This window comes from Schistocerca piceifrons, chromosome 2 (genome assembly GCF_021461385.2).
Source record: "Schistocerca piceifrons isolate TAMUIC-IGC-003096 chromosome 2, iqSchPice1.1, whole genome shotgun sequence".
NCBI classification, from domain to species: domain Eukaryota; kingdom Metazoa; phylum Arthropoda; class Insecta; order Orthoptera; family Acrididae; genus Schistocerca; species Schistocerca piceifrons.
Window position 1 is genome coordinate 608,874,997 of NC_060139.1, and position 25,684 is coordinate 608,900,680.

The 25,684-nt window shown below is 41.5% G+C and overlaps 1 protein-coding gene across 1 annotated transcript in view; it reads right to left on the reverse strand.

Moving 5' to 3' along the window:
- LOC124775658 (4-coumarate--CoA ligase-like 9) overlaps positions 1-25,033 on the reverse strand; it is a 41,002-nt gene extending 15,969 nt beyond the window's left edge. Inside the window, exon 1 of the mRNA XM_047250486.1 lies at positions 24,914-25,033. Coding sequence (XP_047106442.1) covers positions 24,914-25,033 — 120 coding nt within the window. The remainder of the gene's footprint in view (positions 1-24,913) is intronic.
- Positions 25,034-25,684: the final 651 nt, after the last annotated feature.

Below are 25,684 nucleotides of genomic sequence, written 5' to 3' on the forward strand. Positions count from 1 at the left end.
GTTCAGGTAACTTACGGGAATGCAGCCGGGTTCCGTTGTCCACAACTGCTGATACTTTGAGAAGACCACACCCTGCCATTTTTAAGGCAAAACTGCAGCAAGAAATAGCCGTGCAAGCAAATTTAAAAGCTCGGTTTTCAGGAAACTCCGTAAAGATATAACACGCACACGCACACTGTAAACACTAGCCCCAACACAAACCAAAGATGAACGATGTCAGAGACAGTTTGAACGACTTTTTAGAACACCTTAATTCAATCCAAACGGAAAATTCATTTTATGATGTAGGTGGAAAATGATGCCTGTCTACCCTTGGTTCAAATGGCTCTGAGCACTATGGGACTCAACTGCTGAGGTCATTAGTCCCCTAGAACTTAGAACTAGTTAAATCTAAGGACATCACAAACATCCATGCCCGAGGCAGGATTCGAACCTGCGACCGTAGCGGTCTCGCGGTTCCAGACTGCAGCGCCTTTAACCGCACGGCCACTTCGACCGGCTTGTCTACCCTTGCTTGATGTGTTGGTCACGAGGAAGATGGATGATACTTTGGGACATGCCGTTTATAGGAAGCCTACTCAAACTGATTTATCTGCAGGCTGATAGTTGTCACCATCCGACTCAACATGAATAGGGTACTTCGTACCTTGTTTCACAGGGCCCCTGTTATCTCGGACCGTGAAACTTTGTCAGCTGAGTTAGCCTATCTAAAGGTCACCTGCCGTCAGGATTGTTAAATTTAAAGATAGATTAGGCGTGTGTTGCGCTATCGACCAATTGTTAACCGGGTGAATGATGATAATACCGAGGTGGCACCAAAGTGTCCGGTCTTCTTGTCTTACGCGGTGTGAATTTCGGACAGTATTGGTCGTATTTTGCGGAAATATGATGCGAAATGTTTTTTTCGATCATAATCTATGACCAGTGTCCTTTTGAGGTTCCGTAAAGGATGATGTTGGTTTGCGTATTCCTTGCAGTTAAAGCATGTAAGCGCTGTGGAGGACCGGTGTACTGAACACAAGAGGCACACACGCTTACAATAGTCGAGAAAATCGGCCACTGCAGAACATCGTCTTGGCACCGGTCATCCTATGGAATATAACAACACAGAGATTCTCGCATGCACTTCCAGCAATTTGCATAATGTTATTAAGGAAGCTGTTGAAATTAAATTAACAAGTGACTTTATAAATAGAGAAGTAGGTTTTTGTATAAATTCTGCATGGAATCCTGCTCTCTCACTTGTCAAAAATCGGAGTCTGAAACATACGAAAATATTTCCATCAGTTGACACTGTGCGGACTAGTACCGTGCATTACTGCTTGACTGACTGTCCAGAACTGCCCGACTGGAATGACAAACCATTCAGGGCCGAAACTACAAGCCGATTTCCCACGGCTCATACACGATGAGGCAGCTAACACAGGCCATACCCAATATATTCAGAAACAATAAATATATCGATGCGCAGTTGCTACAAGTTTTATATGACAATATGGTGAATTCCCTGACATTCGTAAGTAATTTTTATCGTTTGTAGTCGTCGAATTACGACACTGATTTGTTATATGGAATTAGAGAGAACCTTCTGCGAGAACTACAGCGACATAACATGTATGGGACGTGATCAAATAGTATCTAATGCCAATAACCACCGCCCCGCCATCAGGAGAAGAGGTAGCACAAACATCTGCTCTGTTATATCAAATCTAAGCAAACACGTAACTCAGTTACAGTTGGTGTGTTTCTTACGACAGCTGTCATACGAAGTGTTCAAAATGTTGAATTTGAGCATTGATACACGCTATAAAGTGATTCTGGAGAAACAATACTGCACATTGAATTTAACCTGGAGTTAACGGCAGCACTGGCTCATGTTATAGGACGTGTCATGCCTATTGGACTCGTCGGTGTTTCGTAATAGATGGCTTGTTTTAATTTTCGCCACAGATAAAAGACAGAAATGTTAAGTTTGCCGGCCGCGGTGGTCTCGCGGTTAAGGCGCTCAGTCCGGAACCGCGTGACTGCTACGGTCGCAGGTTCGAATCCTGCCTCGGGCATGGATGTGTGTGATGTCCTTAGGTTAGTTAGGTTTAAGTAGTTCTAAGTTCTAGGGGACTGATGACCACAGAAGTTACGTCCCATAGTGCTCAGAGCCATTTGAACCATTTTTTTGTTAAGTTTGGTGAGTGTGCACACCATATTGCGTTTCCTGAACGACCGTTCCAACGATCTCCAAATGTTCTCTTAGGGCGGTCTGTCTTTACATGTGCAGAACCGATGACTTCAGGTATGTATAACAGAACCACAATCCACAGCATATCTTAAAAAGATCTACATTTAACGAAGGAAAGCAAACAAAATCACCTATAGGAAGTCTACCCTCAGATAAAGTTTAAAAATGTACGGAAGAATCTACATGGAAACGTTCTACCATGTAATATTAACGGTACATTATAGTCAACGGAAAAATAGCAACGAAAAATTATGCAATTTTCACGTTTGAAACACGTAGTCTCGTCGATACATTATTTCAGACTCCCTTGAGGAACGGCATTTGCTAACCATTCTAACTTCATAGATCGTTCAACCCCACATTGCAGTGTCATAAGGGAAATTATATGGCGGCAAAATCCACAAACCTATGAGCTAACAGCAACAAAGCAATCTGGATATCAGACACGCGGCTACTCACTTATTCATCCGTACAATTGTTACATCAAACAATAAGATACAATAAGAAATGCGTAAAATTATTTGGCAGTGTAGCTGAACACAATGACCACACCGCCGTAACGAAGGAGAGAAAAAAAATGTAAGCAACAACAATGTTAGATTAAGAAATACCAGTTTGTATAATTACATTGCCTGACAAAATCAGGCATTCTGAAGACATGGTCGGATGTCGTATCATTGTAACTCCGAACACACACACACACACACACACGCACACACACACACACATATATATATATATATATATATATATATATATATATATATAATCCGCAGTTATGTAAATAATTACAGTTGTAATTGTCTGTGGCAAGTAGAACGGCCACCAGAGTGCATTAGTGTTGTTCAGAGACGTAGTTAGGGTGAGTGGGGGAGGGGGCGGGCAGGGAGATGAGAAGGATCAAATCCTCTCCCCCCCCCCACCCCCACCGAAATAATCATGAAAGAATTTTGTATATCGTATCCCTATTATACAGTATTTTAATAATCTTATACAGTTCTCAGACTTCAGTTTGATGTCATGGTAATCTAAGTGAACTACGTAATAGTCACACAGTATTACGCACCAGTAATTACTTTACAGAATAATCGGGTTTTCTGCACGCACTAATAAGGTTTAAGCGGAGTTAAGTAATTATGCATCCGGCTACACTTCTGGCGAATAATATGATGAATTTCGCTACGCGTTTGCCGTTTATTATGACCACTAGTAAAATTACTTAGGTATAATCCGTGACATGAACGCATTATTTTGGAAACGCGTTGGTATGAAACCCCAATATCTTCGAACTTAATTAAATTCATTGTTTAAGCGAGAGTTTTTTTACATTGGTAGCACCGACTGGTTCTCGTGGAATCGAACACTTGCGTTGTGCTTCATTTTTGCCTACCAAGCGGGAAGTTTCATCCTCCATTTTACGCAATAGACAGATGGCTATCTACTAAGATGGAGGTGGTGTTGAAAGTATTTTACGTGCACAGTTGTAAAATGGAACGAGGACAGTGCTCGATATTGAATTTCGTTCAAGAGGTTATGTGCATCTAGATCATGCTGATGAATCAGTCGCCTCAACAAGAAGTTGTATGACTACTGCTTGAGAATTAACAAGAGAACTCCAGCTATAAGATCCAGAGGAACGAAGACTCTGTGGATGTTCCAGGTACGTCTTCTCCATTGATTTAACATTTGATAAATTTGATATTGCTGCTTACATAAATCACAGTCCTCTTGAGTGAACTGACACTGAAGCCTGTAACTGAACCTTGGATGCCACCTAAAGATTTTGCGTGTCCGATTACGGAGCCTAAAGGGAAGTTGCCTTTCCAGTATCAGTTGTAAAAATGCTCTCCTTGCTTGGCGTACTCATTAAAACTAAGTGGGGCCCTGCGTAAGTATTGTGTTGTATTCCGTAAAGAACAAGTTTGGTGCGCTTGTATGCAGGGTATTTACAAAATGGAACACGAACAAAGTCATTACCACAAATGAATGTTTTGGTTGCTAATAATTTTGTTGTCAGCGTTACACACAAACAGTAAGATGTCATCACTCAAATGAACTCCGCACTTAAAAAAATACAAGAGAACAAACTAAGAGTTGTGCCCGTAGTAGAAACTGACCTGCTGTTGGTAAAACAGGAAGTACCACTGCAGGGAGCACGCAATACAGTAGCTATACAGCTGCATAGAACCGACCCAGACTCGAATGACGCTCTCAGAAGGCCCACAGAAACCGCACCATTAAAAGCTCTTTACACAATTCCGGTCACCGAGAGTCAAATAATATCCGTTTTGTATCTTTAATTCAAGAAAAAATAATCAGTAGAATACATAAGTCATAGTTTTTGCTATTTTGGCAAATGAAACTTGCGATACATCAGGGACAGAGAAAATGTTACTGTTTTACCCTTCTACAATCTGGAAGTGATGAAAGAGATCCAAAATCCGGATACATTGGCCAAGGCTAGCCAGCTTTTTCTTGCGGTACAGAAGACTGAATTCCTGGTCTCGCTTACTGTACTTAAAGAAATGTTTCCATTAACTCTGTTTATAAGTACAACACTTCGAACTGACGGCTGTGATCTCTCACAGATAACATAACTCTTACATCATTTTTGTGACGTTTTGAGTGACGTAAGTGAAAATGCACATCTCAGATTTCAAGGACTCTTCTCTCAAATAAATGTGGTAGCAAAAGAAGCCAAAATCGAACTGCTTGTCCCTCGTATTGTTTCATAACACAGAGTTCAAATGTGGGATACCACTATTCCAGAAGACTATTTCAGAAGAAATATGTGCGTACCATAGTTAGACGACATAACAGCGCAGCTTAGAGAAAAATTTATGCATCTTAAGTCACTGATTTCTGCATTAACGTCAGTATTGCCAAAACAAAACCACAGAGGAACATAAAAACCATTGTTAAAAGTTCCCACACATTCCACATTGAAGAATGTGGGTGAAGGTCAGAAATGCAGTTATTGAAGTGCAAATGGAATAAAATATCAAAGGCTAATCGGCCCGATTGTGCTCGCGCAGCTCTAGGTCACTCCTAAACTCCGTTAGAACAGGCCTTGGAAGGCCCAACGGTATCGACCGGCCGCCGTGTCATCCTCAGTCCACAGGCGTCACTACATGCTGATATGGAGGGGCATATGGTAAGCACACCGCTCTCCTGGCAATATGTCAGTTTACGAGGCCAGAGGCGCTACTTCTCAATCAGGCAGCTCCTCGGTTTGCCTCACAAGGGCTGAGCGAACCCCGCTTGCCAATAGCGCTCGGTAGACCGGATGGTCACCCATCCAAGTGCTAGACAAGCCCGACGGCGCTTAACTTCGGTGAGCTGACGGGAACCAGTGTTATCACTGCCGCAAGGCCGTTGCCTTTAGGTCACTCCAGTGAACATTTTTTTCCCTAACAATAAACCGTACCTTTAACGTTTTGGCTACCATTTATAGCGTCCCCAGCGAAATAATGATAATAAAAGACTTAAAAAACAGTATTTTTAAATAAGAGACATTAAAAATTTGAATAATAAGTGGACACTAACCGCTCAGGCGAACATAAATTTTTCTCCATATTATAAAAATTTCTCTGTGTAAGTTTCGAGTGCAAGAAATATAACAAAATGGTCTAAAGAGACGAAAAGATACGCTCTTTTGTTAATTTTTTAGTCGTCTTCACTTCTTCTCTTGTCTTGAGAGCGTGTTGACGGACATCTTGTGAGTGCTGGCAACTGTAAGCATATTTGTGCTAATTAAGCAGATAATATACTGATTTAATATTATTGTTCACTTTTGCTTTGTAAGAAGTGATCCCGATTTCATGTCCGCCTTCCTTGAATTAACCTGCATTCGAGTAATTTACAGTTCAACAGTCGCAGTGGCCGATGCAGCCAACGACGCCATTACGTGGCGATATTAACTTTTAAAATGTAGCGGAAGCGAAAAACTCGCGCGCTATTAACGTAATATACATTTTTCTCGACAACCGCCCAACGCTGCAGAAAATACGTAGCTTTAAGGTTCTTATTTTCAGTACCACAGCCGAGAGCCAGAGCCAGGACTCCGACTACAATGCAATGGTTAACGGAGGTAAGAAAAAATACTCTCGCGCGTGTGTGGGCCGCAATTGTAATTAGTAACTAAAGATTTTTTGCTTTAAAGTGAACTGATTAGCCGAGGAAATTAATATGAAAAGTTTATTCCATTGTTCAACTTATATTCTCATGTTTTAAGATTCAGCGAGTCTAACGTTCATTAACGTAAAAAATAATTTAAGATTAATATTGTTAAAACGGAGAACTTCACAAAAGCATTTAATCGTAAATCAAAATTTAATGAAATATCATTTTTATTAAGGCCCACCACGTAAGTCGGCAACAATAAAAATAAAAATAATAATAATAATATATTAAATTACGACGTCCGACGGACGTGAGACATTCCAGTATCCTGAGAGAACATTCTTAACAATAAGAAGACTAAAGAATAATTCGCGTAGCTAGCACGAGAAATAACACACTTACGTTGTAGCACTGTTGTCAGTCCATAGAATCCTAACCATTCACCTATACGCTGATTGGGTAACTGAAAAGTATGCTCAAGTCACTCCTTGGAAACGAGCCATGTAATAAAATGTAATATTATGTCTATTGTAATATACACTGGAGCGCCAAACAAACAAATGTAGGCAGGCGTATTCAAATACAGAGATATGTACAAAGGAGATATATAAACAACCAGAATACGGCGCTGCGGTCGGCAACGCCTATATAAGACAAGTGCCTGGCCCAGTTGTTAGATCGGATACTGTTGCTACAACGGCAGGTTAGCGATATTTAAGTGAGTTTGAACGTGGTGTTATAGTCGGCGCAAGAGCAATGGGACACAGCATCTCTGAGGTAGCTATGAAGTGGGGGTTTTCCCGTACGACCATTTCACGAAATCCGGTAAAACATCGAATCCTCGACATCGCTGCGGCCAGAAACAGATCCTGCAAGAACGGGACCAACGACGACAAGAGAGTAGTTCAACGTGATTGAAATGCAACCCTTCCACAAATTGCTCCGGATTTCAGTGCTGGGCCATCAGCAAGAGTCAGCGTGCGAACCATTCAACGAAACATTATCGATATGGGCTTTCGGAGCTGAGGGACCACTTGTCTATCCTTGATGACTGCATGACACAAAGCTTTACGCAGCGCCTGGGCCCATCAACACCGACATTGGATAGTTGATGACTGGAAACATGTTGCCTGGTCGGACGAGTCTCATTTCAAATAGTATCGAGCGGATGGACGTGAACGGTCACGGAGAGAGTCTCATGAATCCGTGGACCCTGCATGTCAGCAGAGGACTTCAGGCTGGTGGAGGCTCTGTGATGCTGCTGTTGGAGTGATATGGGTCTCCTGATACGTTTAGATACGACAGGTAACACATACTTAAGCATCGTGTCTGATAACCTGCATCCATTCATGTCCATTGAGCATTCCAACGGACTTGGCTAATTCCAGCAGGACAATGCGACACCCCAGACGTCCCGAATTTAAACACTTTCGTTGGGCACCAAACTCCGCACATATGAACATTACTGAGAATATCTGGGATGTCTTGCAACGTGCTGTTCAGAACAGACCTCCACCTCCTCGTTCTCTTGCGGATTTATGGGCAGCCCTCCAGGATTCATGATGTCAATTCCCCCAGCACTATTTCAGACATTTGTCGACTACGTGCCACGTCGTACTGCGGTACTTCTGCGTGCTCGTGGGGCCCTACACGATATTAGGCAGGTGTACCAGTTTCTTTGGCTTTTCAGTGTATGTGCTCATGTGTATGGGCACAAGTGATTCTGAACGTTCTGGACGCCCTGTGGAGGTTAAGACTCCAGAAATCATTGATAAAATCCATGATATGGTGATGGATGACAGAAGAGTTAAGGTGCGTGAGACTGCTAGTGCTGTGGGTATCTCGAATTAACGGGTACATAATATTTTTGCATAAACATTTGGACATGAGAAAGCTATCCGCAAGACGGGTTCCGCGATTGCTCACGCTTGACCAAAAACGGAATCGTGTGAAGAGTTTCAAGGGTGGTTTGCACCTGTTCATGAAGAATCCGCATGACTTCAAGCGGCGTTTCGTCGCTGTGGATGAAACATGGATACATTACTATACTCCTGAGACCAAAGAACAATCTAAACAATGAGTTGCCAAGGGAGACTCTACACCAAAAAATGCGAAGACCACTCCTTCGGCCGGAAAGGTTATGGCGACTGTCTTATTCATCGTTATTGGACCGTTTGAAAACCGAGCTGCAAGAAAAACGCTGGCGATTGGACAACAAAAAGTCTTTTTCCATCACGACAATGCACCAGCACACACCTCAGCAGTTGTGGTCGCAAAATTAGTGGAAATAGGATTCCAACTCGTTTCACATCCCCCCTATTCTCCAGACTTGGCTCCCTCTAACTACTATTTGTTCTCCAATTTGAAGAAATGGCTGGAGGGACAAAGATTTTATTCACACGAGGATTTAATTACCTCAACTAATAGCTATTTTGTAGACTTGGATAATTCCTATTATTCGGAATGGATCAACAAATTAGAACAGCGTTGGACGAAGTGTATAAGTTTAAACGGAGACTATGTCGAAAAGTAAAAAAGGTTCACCCCAAACACGTAAATAGTTTTTATTTTCGCACGGACTTTTCAAACGCCCCTCGTATGTTGCAAAGTTTTAGAAGGTACAGCATATGGTAGCATTTACGATTAAGGATTTATTAGAGATTTTCGGAGGCGACTGTCCATAGCTGTTACGTACGCTCTAATTTGGACAAAGCATATTTGTGCCAGCAGCTGTACAATTATGTTTATTCTCTGCCGGTTTCTATTATTACGATTATCTTCACACGAGACGTACATTGTTTCTGCTGGTAGAGAATGAACATGACATATTTTACAGGTGATGGCACAAATGTTTTCTCAAATAAGGATTTATTGCCTGGTTTTCCTCATCCCCTCCCTGTACACACACACACACACACACACACACACACACAATCACACACACACACACACACACACTCTCACTCACCAAAGAAGGCAAAATCCTGGCTATGACCCCAGTGTTCTTCAAGCGTAGTGTTGTTGCCAGGCCTGGTAGGGTACGTGAGTTGCGTGCCTAGCTCGGATGTTTAGTGATCACTGAAGAGGAGGTAGATGCCGGGCACTCATCTGAGACAGCATTATCTGCAGCTGGCAGTGCATGAACAAGGCTTCATTGTGGGTCTCCATTAGACCAGCTGATCGAGCCGTACAATATCCAGAGGCATTTGGATATGACAGTTGCCCGATGTTGGAACGTGCGGGAACGAGAGAGCAGGCATACTCTTTATCAAAGTTCCAGTCGACCACATCTAACCACGACAAGTGATGAAGCAGTGCTCTGCACCAAGTACATCATAACCCCTTCATATCTACATCTGGCACCCGAGAACAAGTAATGGACTCGCTATAACATTCTGTGTCATTCCAAACCATTAATAGGAGACTAGCAGCAGCCGGTCCAACGAGTTACTGTCTCACGGGTGCGCTGCCGTTAACTCCACAATACAAACGGCTGCCTTTGGAGTGGTGCCGTTACCGGGAAGCACTCACTGCTAGTGAATAGCGTCGCATTGTGTTCAGCGATGAACTGTGGTCCTGCACTGCCCTGGATGACCTTTGTCGCTGACTAAGACGGCCACCTGGAGAGAGATCCCATTCTTCCATTGTTCCGGAGAGCAGCTGGTAGTGACTGAGGAAACTCTGACAGCACAGCACTACGTCACGGACATTCTACGTCATCATGTGTTACTTGTCATGGGGCAGTATCCTTGTGCCATTTTTCAGCACGACAATGCTCGTTCATACATGCTCGTGTGTCTATGAACTGCCTGTTTGATGCTGATGATCTCCCGTGGTCAGCAAGATTCCGGGATCTCTCGCAGTGCCAGTATCCAGGAAATCGAGCACCAGTTACGTCAGCCATGGGCCACCTTACCACAGGAGACAACAACTTATGACACCTTATCCAACCGAACAAGTGTGTGCAACCAGGACAGGCAAGTGCAACGTCATGCTGATAGACGGCCTCATACTGCCAAGTTATATGTAGATCTGACTCGCTTTTGTAATCGCTGCAGTAACATCACACTCTCTCAACCTGTGAAAGATCGTTTTCTCCTTCCCTCCTAGGTGCTTCACCATTTTCGTCACGTAATCTGATAGTAAAGTTATTCACAAATAAATTCCAGATTGTTACGTAAATCAGATAGTGGCATTCCCACACCAAAGTCGAAGTATGGTGAAAATAGAGGGACAGAGGTCGAAACTGAAGATGACGTCAGCAGGAAACCCCAAAGATCAGTCTTATCCCCTGCACTGCACAACATTTATGTGAATGGCATCTCAAACACGGACAAAGAGATGCTTGCCAAATTAGTAGATGACACAGCCCTTCTCGTCAGTAGCCGCCACCATACACCGAACGTTCGAAAATTTCAAGCCCAGTTCACGGCAATGGAAAGATGGTACACGAAGAACAAAGTGCAACTTACCTCCAGCAATGTACTGTTATCTATTTTACTTCCAAGAGACTCATAATCGATGATCCAATCCCATGAGCAAAGACGGTGAAACATCTGGGAGTGACATACAACACGAAAGTACCACTGTACAAGGCATCAGTTCTACCTGCAATGCTCTATGGTAGCTTCTCTTGAGGCTTCTCAGAAAACAGTCACGGCAGTTGCACAGCAAAGTAGACAACTTAAGGTAAATCATACTTTAGGTCAGAGATGTAGGCACAACATTCCCGCACAACACTCCCACAGTGTAGACACAACATTCCCGCAATCAAAAAATCATTTTAATATATGAAAATCCCTTACTAGATGAGTGTTAATTATGTTAGCTTTTAAATAAATGCGGAACATTTAGCTGCACTAAATAATTACATCGCCCGAAGAAGTAAAAGGAGCTCAGGTGGCCTGTGTAAAACACTTTCAATCGAATAAAGACTTTACCCATCGACCAAACATAAAAGAGAAAGAACAGGAAGTGCCAGTGATGGGATTAAAACCAGGAGAGAAAAGAAATCTCTGTCAAATGGAAATGAGCTTGGCTTTTGGAAGAAGAAAATGACCACACAACAGAAGTATAGTAGATAGGGCCCAAAATACCACCATAAAAAGTCTCCAACGAAAGTGCAGTATAGAAGGTATATGCGGTACTGTTTTGTAAGTAGTGAGCTTGTCTGTTGTGCATTAATCGAAACTGAATTGACAATATTTGATCAAGTATTCCACTTTATTTTACTCTTTCTCGAACGCTCTTAAACTGTGTTTAATAAATTAATATGACGTCAGGCCATAGTTAACTGTATGTTAATGTACATATTTTTTCGGCGAACTTATGTCAATGAAACATCTTTCTGTTAATCATTAGAGAGAGTTCATGAGACTTTTAAAGTTAATGAGACTGTTATAACACGGGGAGAGAAATGTGCTATTTCTGCAAAGACCTTCAGTAATTCCTGAACTGATACAAAGCTTATTTGATGCAGTAGTTGCTATAATTATTGAGAGTGCCAGCTATGGATCACTTTCGCTATGTCCACTTTCTAATTAAACCTTAAAAGGTAGGGAACTACACAACTGTTGCTTCAGTATGTTTCAGGTGTGTTCAGATGTAGTGTTGGTGCTGCTGACCATTCAATTTTAGAAAGTATAACATTGCTGCTTTCCTTGCTAAGAGTAGACTGCGTGTTGTTTTCCGGTTTAGGAACGACATGGTTTTCTAAACTTATCACTTATCCCAAAAAATGGTAGAGCCTTTCGAGGAAAACTAATTTTAACAAATGTGCTTCTATATTGGTTCATGCTTTGTATTTCACATGCCCAAATTTTTTAATTTTTTATACAATTACTGTCCAAGTTTTAAAATATTTAATGACTATCATTAATATTGCACAGTATATATAATTATTACTATTGAAGTCAACTACTAAACTAAATTTATTTAATTTTGAGTCACTGTGTGCCCGAGTAATACCAATTATGATCGTAGTCTGACGCCTTAGGCTTTACAACTTTGGACTGGTTTTACGTTGTACTGAAAATTATTTTATTCAAAACGGCATTGACTCCATTCTGAGCACTGAGAATGGTGACTTACACACAACACTGCGTTCAGTACGAAAGCAGAAGCAACACGTGGAATTAGGTATTACTCAGCCATTATGCGCAACTGCGTTTGAAATAATCTTATTCACTGCAATCTGAGACGCATTAAACACAGCTGTATGTTAGCTGAAATTGGTAGCAAGTTGAAAGCATTCAAAAGAAGTTCAAATTTTGATTCAGCTATACTTAGCCACCACCTCGCTGAGAGTCGCCTTGTAGTGCACATTCAGTGAGTCTCACACGTCGATAATTATACCAGATCCTACCCTCTTATTGCTGCGTCTGTAAACAGAAAACTAGTTTTTGGGCCGAAAATGAACTTATTTCTCTAGTAGTATCTTTCCTTCTGTAGGGCAAATATCTGCCTTCATTTCTTTAGCGACTGTGATTTTTGAAAGTCTATAAAATAGTCATCTACGGATATCCTGCAATGTCTATTCGATTCACTACGTTTACCAGCGATAATTTTTTGAGACTGAAGGCCAGTGCAGTTCTTACTTGGATCCTCAGATCTCCGATACTTAAAGCACCAACCACGCTGATGAAACACTTTTTCATCTTTCGCAGTCCAAGCACCTCCTCAAGTACATTCACTTGGTGGCTAAAAAATAGTTGTACAGGATTGTTGTGTCACTAAGCAAACTTTTCCAAACAACATAGTACCTACCTCTGAGTGCGCCCTGTGAGTGATTTCAAGACGTCAGCAAGAGGCGGGAACATCTAGAAGAAGGTAAAATGCACGAAGCTAAAGCTAGAATTTTGAGTTGTTAAGAACTCGGCTGAAAACTTAGGGGATTCCGAAGATGGTTCAAGAAAAGAAGCAGGTCTGATATATCAAGTTTTAATATACCAAAAAATGATTATACTTGGGTTCACATAGTCGACCCGCAACTTATGCGGAATGTGGATACAATCACACATGAAATACATTCAGTCGACTCACGTCTGAGACTACAAGAACGAAGCTAACTGCTGTATACATTCATAGGGTTCTGAAATACAAAGGCTTCGCAGCTTCTCACATGTTGCCTGCTTACATCATCACTCTTACCTGTCAACTCTTTTCTCCTTACTCTGGACTTCGCTGACTCCTGGACTACCAGCACAAGGTTTATACGATACTTTACGTGACGTTAGAGATGCCATGCCCATGAAATCTGTGCCATATCAAGAGACGTTCATAGTCCGACAAATATGCCATGATGTGGAACATCCTCGGAAAGTCCTTTCTTTATATGATGTACCGCCTTTACCAAGTGTGACCGTTTCCGTTTTTGATTATATTACCTTATTTTACAAGTCTGATAAGATGAAGCGGCTTTTCTGTCGATAATATTATCTGAAGTGCTAATCAACCAGAGTTTACTCGGAACATGCTATTAATGCCGTGGACTTTTGGCCGGCAGCTTAATTCGATGCTATCTCAATGTACAAAGAAGACAGCTCATCGCCAGTTGTTCTAATGGGAATATGTAAACACATACTACATTTGATAGGCAATTTCGATTTCCCTCTGGAAAAAACCACTTTTCAATATATATTCATATACTGGTTACCATGAAGACGACACTCAAGTTGGTTAATATTTTACTGAGAGCTTTATCTATTTACAACATATTTTTTTGTTAGTTCTGTTAACGAACACACTTTATTTCGTCCCATTTCTGTGTGGATATGTGTACCAGTTTTGTCTACTTTCGTTTCTTTTCTTAATGATATGGTTTTCAACGGTGCTAGCTGTCATATGCTATTAACTCTGTTCTCAACTGAAGTTTTGACATGCAATTTTAGATAACTATCATCAGTTGTTATTCTAGTCTAGATATAAATCAGTAACAATCTCTGCAACATTTGCAGCATTGACACAAACACATTATTCCTCTCTTGTTATTCTAATTCTTCCTCTAACTCTTTCAATTTATGTACTGTTATCTTGAGATCGCTTGGATTCATTTCACATGTTCTAGGAGCATAGTTAGCTTTAATTCTGTTGAATTCACTTTTACATTATAAGTCATACAACATTGATCCTCCATCAGGTGTGCAGGCATTACTCGCTACATTAGTCATTATTACATTTTTTGGATGCAACAATACTTGGGCACCATACATCGCCATTTTCCGTAAAATTTCAACTTCCTCATGTTAGTTTTTTACCATTTCTAACGGCTTTTAGTTGTTACACAAGATGGGTACAACTTCTTTATTAGGAGTGATGAAACATAATTCTTTACTACTAAGTTTTGTCCATACTCTATCATTAAACCTAATCATTTTCTTGTTACAATCGTTAGATGCCTTTCAAACTGGCTGAAATCTGCTAGCCTTGCAACCTTCGTGATCATGGACAGACATATGTACAAACTTCTGCTTACAAATCCTGCAGTTTCTTTCTGTTGGTTAATATTGAAGTTTTTCATTGCTCAGTTCCGCTTACTATTTTTTCACAATGTTAGCTAAGGGTATGTCCTCTGAAACAACACACATACATATTTCCTGTTTAGACCCTACTTCCGTTGCTAAAGGTAACAAATTGTAGAAGCTGAACTCTGTTTTCTTAATGGAACATTTAAAATGTAGATCAAAATGCTATCTGACGTGACGACATCTAAATCAATTATTCAAAACAACTGACATCCATTACCCTCTGTTAGTGCTATTAGGAACTTCTTACCTTCAATGTCAATCCCATTTACTTCTAGATGGCTGGTTCAAATGGCTCTGAGCACTATGGGACTTAGCAGCTGAGGTCATCAGTCCCCCAGAACTTAGAACTATTAAAACCTAACTCACCTAAGGACATCACACACATCCATGTCCGAGGCAGGATTCAAACCTGAGACCGTAGCGGTCGCGCGGTTCCAGACTGAAGCGCCTAGAACCGCTCGGCCACTGCGGCCGGCTACTTCTGGATGCCTTACCACTTTTTTGGATTTATATTTTATAGATCTAAAATTCCTTCCTGCACATTTAGAACACCATTAATTAATTTATTGCATTCTGTTCTAACTCATTAAATCCATGCATGAGCTGTATTTATTGTTCGTTTATGGTGGTATTATGGATACATGCTGTAATCTTTTCTCAGAGCTATAAACGTACCTGTTGAAGTATTTCTTTAACTACCGCACTCTGTTAGCAATAACTTCTTCGTTGCAATTCTTGGTGAATAACATTTCAGTGAAACCAGTTAAAGAGGTTTTCTCTGCTATTACTTGTCCCTTACTAAGCTATAACAATTGCCTCCGCTCTTCTTCCATCATGCCCAATTTTTCTTTAAACTATTAGTCATCTCCATCGTCCCTGAAGTTTACTACTCCACGTTTGCTTCGTATTTCCTGCTTCGTTGTTTCTCCTACTAGACTTTGAGTATTTTTTGCCATTTCAACACTGTTTCTGCTACATGACTACGTAACATCCTCATAAACTTATCTCACGTTCCGTAGCCTTCTTTTACAGGTGTCTACTGGTACTTGCAATAATTGTTCAGTGTTTTCGTATTTCCCTATTAATTCTTTTAAACTTACGTAACAAAATTTTACATTTCCTGCTGTACAGGGCGAATAAACTTATTTGAGCCGCAAAAACTGCGTAAATGGAAAGTACTACTGATTGGCGCTTTTCACAGAGTAGATTGGCAGTCAGGGGCTCATAATGTTACCCAATACATAGACTGTAATAATACTTAGAAAGCCTATTTTTTGTGCCAAAATTCTTTTTTAAACGGAACAATGCCTAAAAGCAGGGTAAATTAGAATGTCAGTAGTGTTTGTTGCAGCAGTCTAGCGCGAGTCGTTTGCGAGATATCGTATTGTGAAACTTTTCCATACCGACACTTGTTTGTGCCATTCAACGTGCGTAGTTGCTAGGTAAGATGCTGTCATGTTTGCTTACAGTGTGCTTTTGTGTTCCTTGATGCATTACGACTTCGTGGTCAGTGTGTGACGGCCCAAGCAATAGGTCGTGAGTGGATGCTGGGATTTACAAATGCAGATAAAGTCGACAGCTCATGGTTTATGGAGAGTGTCTGAAGTAGGTAATTCGTTCTTGCACGTTGTATGTAGCAAGATATCCCAATACAAGTCAATCATCGCGGCAGTTATTTATCACATTCTTCAACCAATGACGTGGAAGTGGTAGTGTAGCACCTATACAACGTAACAGAAGGAAAGAAATGAGAATAGAAGAGAAAGAAATTAATTTCTTTGCTACTGTTATAGTCAGGAAAGTGTGCTACACATTCTCCACCGACATAGGCTCCATTCCTATCACATGTTCCCCATCAAGGACTGCATGGAAGCGATTATGAGAATCGTGTTAACTTATATACTTGGGCATTAAAACAGGATACTCCAGATGTATCTTGTTTAGTGACGAAGCAACATTTAACCAATCATGATCAGGTAAACTGCCGAAATACGCGCTATTGGTCTGTTACAGTAGCCAGTGGCTTCGTCAGGTAGAACATCACCAACAGTGGAGTGTAAACGTGTTGACGTGGGACAGTGAATCATCAGCTTATAGGCTTGTTTTTCATACAAAGAACATTGAACGCGTTCAACTATCGCAGCCTTTTAATAGACCATATTCCACGTTCCAAGGATGCAAGAAAACGGTCTTTTTCAGACTAGAAGGAGCCTGTCGTACCAACATGATGGCTTTCCAGCCCATAGTGCACGAAGTAATCAAGCACGTCTTCACGAATTGTTTCCAGATCGTTGGACTGAGTTCAGAGGCCCTGTACCTTGACAGGACTGTTCCCCGGGTTTAACGCCTGTAGACATTTTCTGACGTGAAAGCTAAAAGACGCTATCTATAAGGACATACTAGCTGCACTCTGTGATATGCAACGACATACGACTGCATCCTCCACGGACATCTCCGCTGAAATGCTAGCACATGTGCAGCAGTCATTCCACACGAGACGAAGCGTGTATTGGCAATGCCAGTGGTCTTTTTGAATACAACCTGTAATGGTCAACTGTCTTGTTACTGGTCAGAATCCACATAACAAGTGCATCCATTTGTGTTGTTGTTTATAATGTACTACCATAAGTACTGCACAAGTGTCGGTGTGGTAACTTCTCTCTAAACGACTCGCTCTAGGATCCTACAACAAACGCCACTGACATTATAATTTATCATACTTTTCGTTTGTCAGTGTCAACAGGTACTGTTCTATTTAAAAAGTGAACGTTTGTACAAAAAATACACTTTCTATTACTGCAATCTGTATATACTATATTATCATAGTACAGTCCTGGTACTTCGTTTCTTCATTTACTACAGCAAACATTATTTCTTGAACATCTTCCACCTGTTCTAGCGGATACTACTTTTCCTTATTTCTGCAGTTACTCTGGCTAATATTTCTTTAACACTCTTCGTCTCATCAGGTTACCTTTCATTCGGAAAGTCGGTGCACTCAGCGACTGTTATGTGATTTATAGATTATAGAGCGCAGCAATCAGTCGTCCTTTTTTGCAGGTTTTATTACACAAATCCAGATTTTCGCTAGTGCCTAGCCCATTATCAATGCACTATTTTCTAATCTCGATGCATGTTAGTTCCCTGTTGTTCGGACGTCAGTCACACTTCTTTGAATACTACTCTTCGTCTGTTCCAACACATCACAGTTATTTCTTTTAGCCGTAGTAGACTTTCTGTTACCTTCCCTACCTTTCTTAATCTAATTCCTCCGCGAACATTGTTCTTTCTAGCTTCAGCTAGATTCATTTTTCCATAAATTCTATTGACCCTTTAGACTTAAGTATTTTTTTTATACGTTTCGAGGGTCTATCATGATTCCTGCTACGACGAGTTGCGTCTCATTCCGTTTTCATTTGAATTTCTCAGATTGTCTTAGAGGTGTAGTCTATCACTGCTTCATGAAGAAATCTGTACCATCAGGCCTATAAATGGTGGATCCAACTATTCCTTAAAACGTGAAATTCATGTTTCACCTGCAGCTTATCACCTACTGCCAACCAAAAGTTTACCGTATCTTTGTTATTAATTACCTAATTCAGAACTCCATTTAGCTGAAGTCTCTTTGTGGAGTCGTATGATGTCCCGTTTTCATCATTTCTCTACTGATCAGACACAACTGCGTTACAGTGCCAACTGTCCTGACAATCTAACTGAATACCTGCTTTCTGTTATACTAACCGTCACTTTCCGACCACTGTCGGGCATAATGTCCTGGTTGCTGACAGGTATAACACGCCTTTTTTTTCTTTGTCACAAGACCCATTATGCGCTGGCAAGTAACACTGTACACACTCCTCTGGACGTAATATTTCTTCCTTTTTATCGTATCATAGAACGTATCTCGTATCTAGCACACATATACTAATCTGTGCCAATTTTTTATGTTCTGGATCTACTAATTCTGCTGCAAGAATTAATATCTTTTTAGAACGTTTACAAACTCGATTGTATGATCTCATTTACTGAATAAACTGCAGTACGGAGAGCTCTGATATTCCCTTGACTTGTGCCCCGTTTTACCATGTGAGAAACCCTTGTTTACTCATTGTTATGAGTTACTTGCGGCCTGAAATACGTCTCTGCTACTGATAACATCGCACCTTCTACCTTTAGAGAGACTTCCACAGCTTCAGCTAAACTCAAATACGCTTCTTCAGATCTTACAATTATCTTGAATCGATCTTGCACGAAAACAGCTCTACTCAGCTTCCAAATTAGAGCCAGACCACCTTCTGCTTCTGTACTTTGTAGTACTTCTTGGGATGCTTGCCTGTACTGATGCTGTAGAGAATCTGTTCGTGATTCCCGCTGTGCTATTCTCTCTAAATGTTCTTGTCTGTTTGTGAACGTTTCCCAAGAACAAACATCGAATGAACGAACGCGTCTATAATATTTCATTAATATTTTCCTAACGTCAGGCCATGTAGACGTTAGGTCATGGACTGAAAATTTACTTCGAGCAGGGCCTATAACAGCAGTTTTAATAAATTTCAGCAATACGTCATGCTCCTCCTCAGGTTCAGAGACAGTGCCACAATTATCAAAGAATTCATGCAGCTCTAATTTATTCCCATTAACGATTTGTGGAACGATCTTAAGTGCCTCAGACTAACCTACTGTCTCGATTGTTCTACTTCGCTTTCCAAATTACCACTAGGGGCTGCTATGTTGTTGTGTGTCTGATTTTCATGCTGGTGCAATGACTGCGATGAGATTGCTGGTCTGTATGCCGCTGATGATGGCGACATTATGCCCCGATTATGGTGCAGTAAGATGTTCTGGTGGATTCCCTGGGTATCAAGTGGTTATCAGTTGCTGCACTGACTTTAAGAGATGGCAGATTCTTTCGGTGTATCCATCTCCCAGATGGAAGTTGACGTGTCGCGAAAGCCGTCGAGTGCCGACGCCACACGGCAACACACCGGTGTCAGGTTGGTTTCCAGCTCAGCCCCTGTGACTACATGTTTTTGCAGGATAACCTGCATAGGGCCTTCGCGTACACCGGACCACAGTACAAAGGTGGAAATCAACAAGGGGGGTCGTTCATATCATGTCGCTCAAGCCCCGTCCAGGAGCTGGCAAAGATGAAGGGAGGCGGCCGGCGGCAGACTGGTTATGAGATAGGTGCGTATCAGTGCACTGGGGCTAGTGCCACAACCATGGGCACATCTTCCGGGCAGGAGGAGGCCTGGTGAAGCTCTCTGCTGCCTACCATTGTGTCATACCCTGTTGTGAACAAGTGGGCATGGTGCACAGAACTGCCCAAACACTCCACCACACAGCCACTCACACTGACTTTCACCTGCCCCCATGAAAAGTAGGCACTGGAGGAGTCATAGCGTGTGTAAAGTTCCTGTGCAGTGCTTAGCGTTTGCTTGTGTAACCTTGCTTCGAACCATTCCACAGTGGTTTCAAACAAACATTTGAACGCTACAGTGTGAACAATGTCACAGTTGCACAACTAATTTTCTCCATTTTGTATTCATATTTCCAAGTTAGTTCATAGTATAGTTCACGTCTAACATGCAAGCACTATTTGCCGGCCGGTGTGGCCGAGCGGTTCTAGGCGCTTCAGTCCGGAACCGCTCTGCTGCTACGGTCGCAGGTTCGAATCCTGCCTCGGGTATGGCTGTGTATGATGTCCTTAAGTTAGTTTGGTTTAAGCAGTTCTAAGTCTAGGGGACTGATGACCTGAGATGTTAACTCTCATAGTGCTTGGAGCCAGTTGAATTTTTTTGCAACCACTATTTGTTATATGTTAGGCCTCATAACATTCTAGTTTTCTTGATTCACTAATGAATTATTATGTTTAACTTGCCTTTGTACATTGTCATTGTAACCTGACAAACACGTCTCATTGCTTACACACATTTAGCCACCCCTCAACAACAGAACACTTAGCACGTTACAATTAAATTAAATTATCCCATATGCAACATGCGATATCTTGTGCTTTTAGTTTTCTGGCTGTACGTTTGTATCATTTTCGTGTTACACTTTTTGCTTGATACTACTAATTTAAGTGTTTATATCATGGTTCATCATGTTGCCCATTCTTTAGTGTACTTACCCAATGATGTAGACAGTGTCTGACGCTGTTGGATGTTCTCTACTTTGTTAATTTTTGAAGTATTCATGACCATAAAAGATACGCGTTTGTCATCATTGCTGTTGAACATCTGTTCATCTTTCAATGTACATCAGTGTCAAACCATTGCTGATATTTTGTATGTTTTTGTTTGATTATCTAATGTTCGTAAGCCCTATTACGATGTACGAATCATTACACAGTATGAAATGGCCAAAAGCACAATTTTTGCTCTCAATGTGAGTGGAATGCATGTTGCCGTCTCCATGTTTTTAAGGGTGAGCGGTGCATGAATGGGCCGTAAGTCATATCTACATTTTTTTGGAATTTTGCTCAGAGAAATAGAGTCAATGACGTCATTCCTACTTCTCAGAAATTTTTATGATGAATCTTCTTACTAGTGCTTGGAAGAATGCGTTTGCACTGGGCATAAATAATTTCAAGGTTGTTTACTTAAGACTGGTGATTGCCAGACCTATGTAGTCCAATGCCACTTCACAGCAACATCCGGCATGGCCATCTGGCACTTACGCGGCAGCACTATTTGAATGAGTGAGTGACTGCGTTGGCAATTTGGATGCCCCTGCATATGGATCTGTGTTACATGAAATGTTAGTTTAGAGAGGCTGAGAGGGTGGTAACATCTGAACCAGTTTCGTTGCGTTTTGAAGGTATCCAGTTTCTGGAACTGTCTTTCTCAGATTTTCACTTGTTATATGACACACCTCCTTAATTCCAAGTGAGTCATTGACAGTGCGAAAATCTAGTGTGAGTGGGGATTAATGAGATATGGCAGATTCTTTCGGTCCATCCATCTCCCAGATGGAATTCCCTACAGGATCCTGCACCTCTCATTTTATCGATATCAAATTTCACTATGGTATGTGGGATGACTGGAAATACACATACAGTGTTTGTGCTCATCATACTTACGTGTTCTAAGATTATAATTAGTTGGGGTGCTGGAAATTTCTTCCCCACGTTCTGTCTATTTTCTTTCACTTCACGGTCGTAGGGGACTGCCAAGCCATGTTGCAGCTAGATATCAACAGCGATGACGTGTTCGACGGCTCAGTTCGTAGAAGGCACCTTGTGCACAGAATAGCGACGATGTAGTCGCAAGCAGGAGGTGGGCGAGGTCACTTCGTGGCATTCGCTTCAGAACTGTTCCAGAGATTCGACAGGCAGTAGACCGCTCCATTCACACCATCAGCAGAACAGGCTCTGCTAACGGTATACTACGCCTTCCAAATCGCTGGCAACAGGTTCTACACAACGCTGGTGACTACTTTGAAGGACAGTAACAGGTGCAAACATGTAACTCTTTTGTATCGGTTGTGAATAAATACTTGCCAATATTTAAGTTCCAACCCTAGTAGATTGTTTTGTCGCCGGTAACATTGATGCATTACAATTGACCATTGCATGGTAATTCGTACCTCACAAACGTGCTCAGTCACTGACTTGCACTTTCCTAATCATTATAGATTTTTATTGTCCTTCATATCACACTGGATAGGAGAGTGAAACGTAGAGTCCTGATAGGTTCATGTTTCGATCAGATCTATCTGTCGCTAAATAATGTTTGTTTGTTAGGAGATATCCATTCATGATTGTGCTGTCAATGACATATGTTCATATGTTGTTTTGAATAAATTTAATTGCGAAATTTCAGAAGTCAAACTTCCCTTACACGCACCTTCACTGATTATATATACATATATATGCCAATGAGCAGAAAATTAGAAAGTATCACAGCCGAAACACATCACTGGAGCGATCAATGTGTGCTGCCGCCTTTTGTGTTTCATTTATACTTTTAGACTTGCCAGCAGTGGACTTTATTTAAATCCAAGCTTTATTTTTCATACACCTGCCTTATTTCAAACAATCTGACAAGCATATCAAAATGGGTTTGAAAGGAAACACATTACAGGAATTGTATGCATTTTCCTACTTCTACAGCTACTTCTACAGCTATATTCCGCAAGCCACTTTACGGTGTGTGGTAGAGGGCACCTTGTGCACCAGTGAGACTTCGCCCCCGTTGCAGTTTCTGCCACTGGAGTTGGCTGAGCATCTCCATGAGACTTCCGCACTTACTGAACTTACTAAATAAACCTGTAACTAAACTTGCTGCTCTGATATAAACTTATTGCACACGACCACCTTTTCTTCAAGTCAGCGAATCTCGTAACGGTTCATAATATTAATTGTTTTAATATCAAATCAAGCTTTCTTTTCGAATTTGTGACGAGACCCACTTATGGTAAATACCGCCGAGTAGACGACTGTGGGTCCTGGACAGGCTAGTGATGTCTAGTTGAATCCTGACGTTGAAACAACTGCCACTCAGGAAGTACGACTGGTGGATCTCTTGAAAGAAGAAATTCGAATAGATGTTTTCGGCAGTGACAAGAATTTCCAAGAAAGTAGGCTAATAAGGCTGCTACGTCTGCCGAAATCTCGGAAAATTCAAAAAAGAAAAATTCTACGGCGAACGAATTCTTAGGAAACTGTAGCGAAATCTCGACAATTTCAGAAATCGTGGAGATGCTCCTGTATCCGAAATTCTGGAAAGACATCATACGATATCGAAGGAATTATCCACTGAAATATCAGCGTTGTAAGGAACACATCCCTGTATACCGGCGGCAGTGCAGAAATAAACAGACGGGGTCACAGACTTAAAATAAACACATTCTGCACTCCGTGAAAATGTTCAACAGCTTATCAAAGAGTGGATAATAGTGCTGCAGAGCAGGAGAAATCCTTGCGAGAACGATTCGTGACACAGTGACCAATTTTCGCAAAAGTTTACGGCTTAGGTTGCCGAAAAGGAAACCCGGATTGTACAACTGTTAGACGCTAAGACACAATAAGTACTTGGAAACATTTCGAATGATGTGAGGGAGGAACATAGCCGTTCCGGTAGTCAAGCAGAAAGCGAGCTGCCTAATTAAACGAGAAATTAGAACAAGATGATTGTGGCAAAACACTGTCCATACTGTGTGATTAAAACTGCGTAGATCGCTTATTAAAATTTCTTAACTTTTCTAACGATTCGGCCACTGTCATCATCAGATATCAAAAAGTTTAGAACTTATAAAAATATACTGTCCTTGATATACTGCCCCTGTATTAAAAACTGTGCTTAATCTATATCTGATAATGGGAGTAGCCTAAATGTCATAGTAAATAAAGAAATTTTAACAAGCGATCTAGTCGGACACTATGAACCGGCAGTATACCCGTGGACTTTTCGAGCATTATACGATGTTGATTCAAGCTTCTGCAACTTCCACGAGGGATATTTCAGAATGGCACTAACTAGAGTGAAAATAATGCTGTGAGGAAGTCACGAGTTTGGGCTGAAGCTAATAATAAAACGAGCTCTGATCTAACAAACAGAAACTACAATTCTAAGTGCTCACTGAATACAAACCAGGCACGTCATATTATCTATTAAAATGAACAATCCATCAAAATGTAGTAAATGATCGAAATGGGGTTGGTACTAGGCACCGGGTCGTAGTTCTTAACCTTCTCTTGTTTACCTGTACGTGGGTTACTCACCCAAACTAAATAATTTCCGGTTGTTTTTAATGAAATTTGCGGCCGTCAATAACCATCGCAACATAGTGAATCAGGATGGAAGCTTACAAGAGGTCTGGAAAATGAACACTCACATCCGTGTCATAGAGGCATCGAGCAGTGAATGACCATTACGCTCCTGCTCTCGTCCGTCACAGCTTTCAGCTAAACGTGGGGACGTGGTGCTTACATGATGAGTTCGGTGAGCTCACTACATAATTTGTAGGTATTAGTAGTCTGCTTTCAAAGATTGTACTCATTTAGAAGATTCATACGGGTACTTACCTGTGCAACGTGGTCGCCGTGCTTCAGCAATCCAGAGAAAATGTATTTGCCCAGAGTGACCTGGGGCAGTTCCAGGTCGTACTTTGGTCCCCGCAAGACCCGGTCCTGTTCTGCAGCCATGTCGCCGGGTGTCTCGCGATTCTGAGTGGCACTGTCGGCGGCGAACGACAAGGGAGCGGCGCCACGCGTCCAATGGAGTTCCAAGGGCAGGCGAGAGCGCTTTCTTCTGTAGCAGTTCGCTGAGCGGTTGCAGAGCGCGAATCGACTTATCAGTGTACCACGCGACGACGTAGTACTCGGCAAATCCGAGCACGAGGCACATCAAGTGGCATGACGAGCTACACTGTTATCTCTGTATCTTATTTAGGTTATGTCGCCCAGCCTATCCAGTTCCTTCTCACTGCCATGTACAGGAACCCCACCTCACTGATCTTAGATCGAAAACGTTATCAATATACCGGATGCGGCGATAAAAGCTTTAATCCGCAGCATCACTCCATCGGCTGTTAATCAGTTATAGGGGCTATACGACAAAGACATAGAGTAATTTGACAGCTTTATTAGTCACGCTGACGCAGCGTAAAAGTTATGTGACTCACGCCGTTCTGCGTTGATTTATAAATCAATCTTATGCGTTAAATTTTGCACGGTTTGAGGAAGAAAACGAAAAACGCATTGCAATTAAACGGACACTAGATAATTAATAAGAGTACTTACCTCATAAACTGGTGCTCATCCCTAATAATAAGTAGTTATAAAAGATTTTTCGAG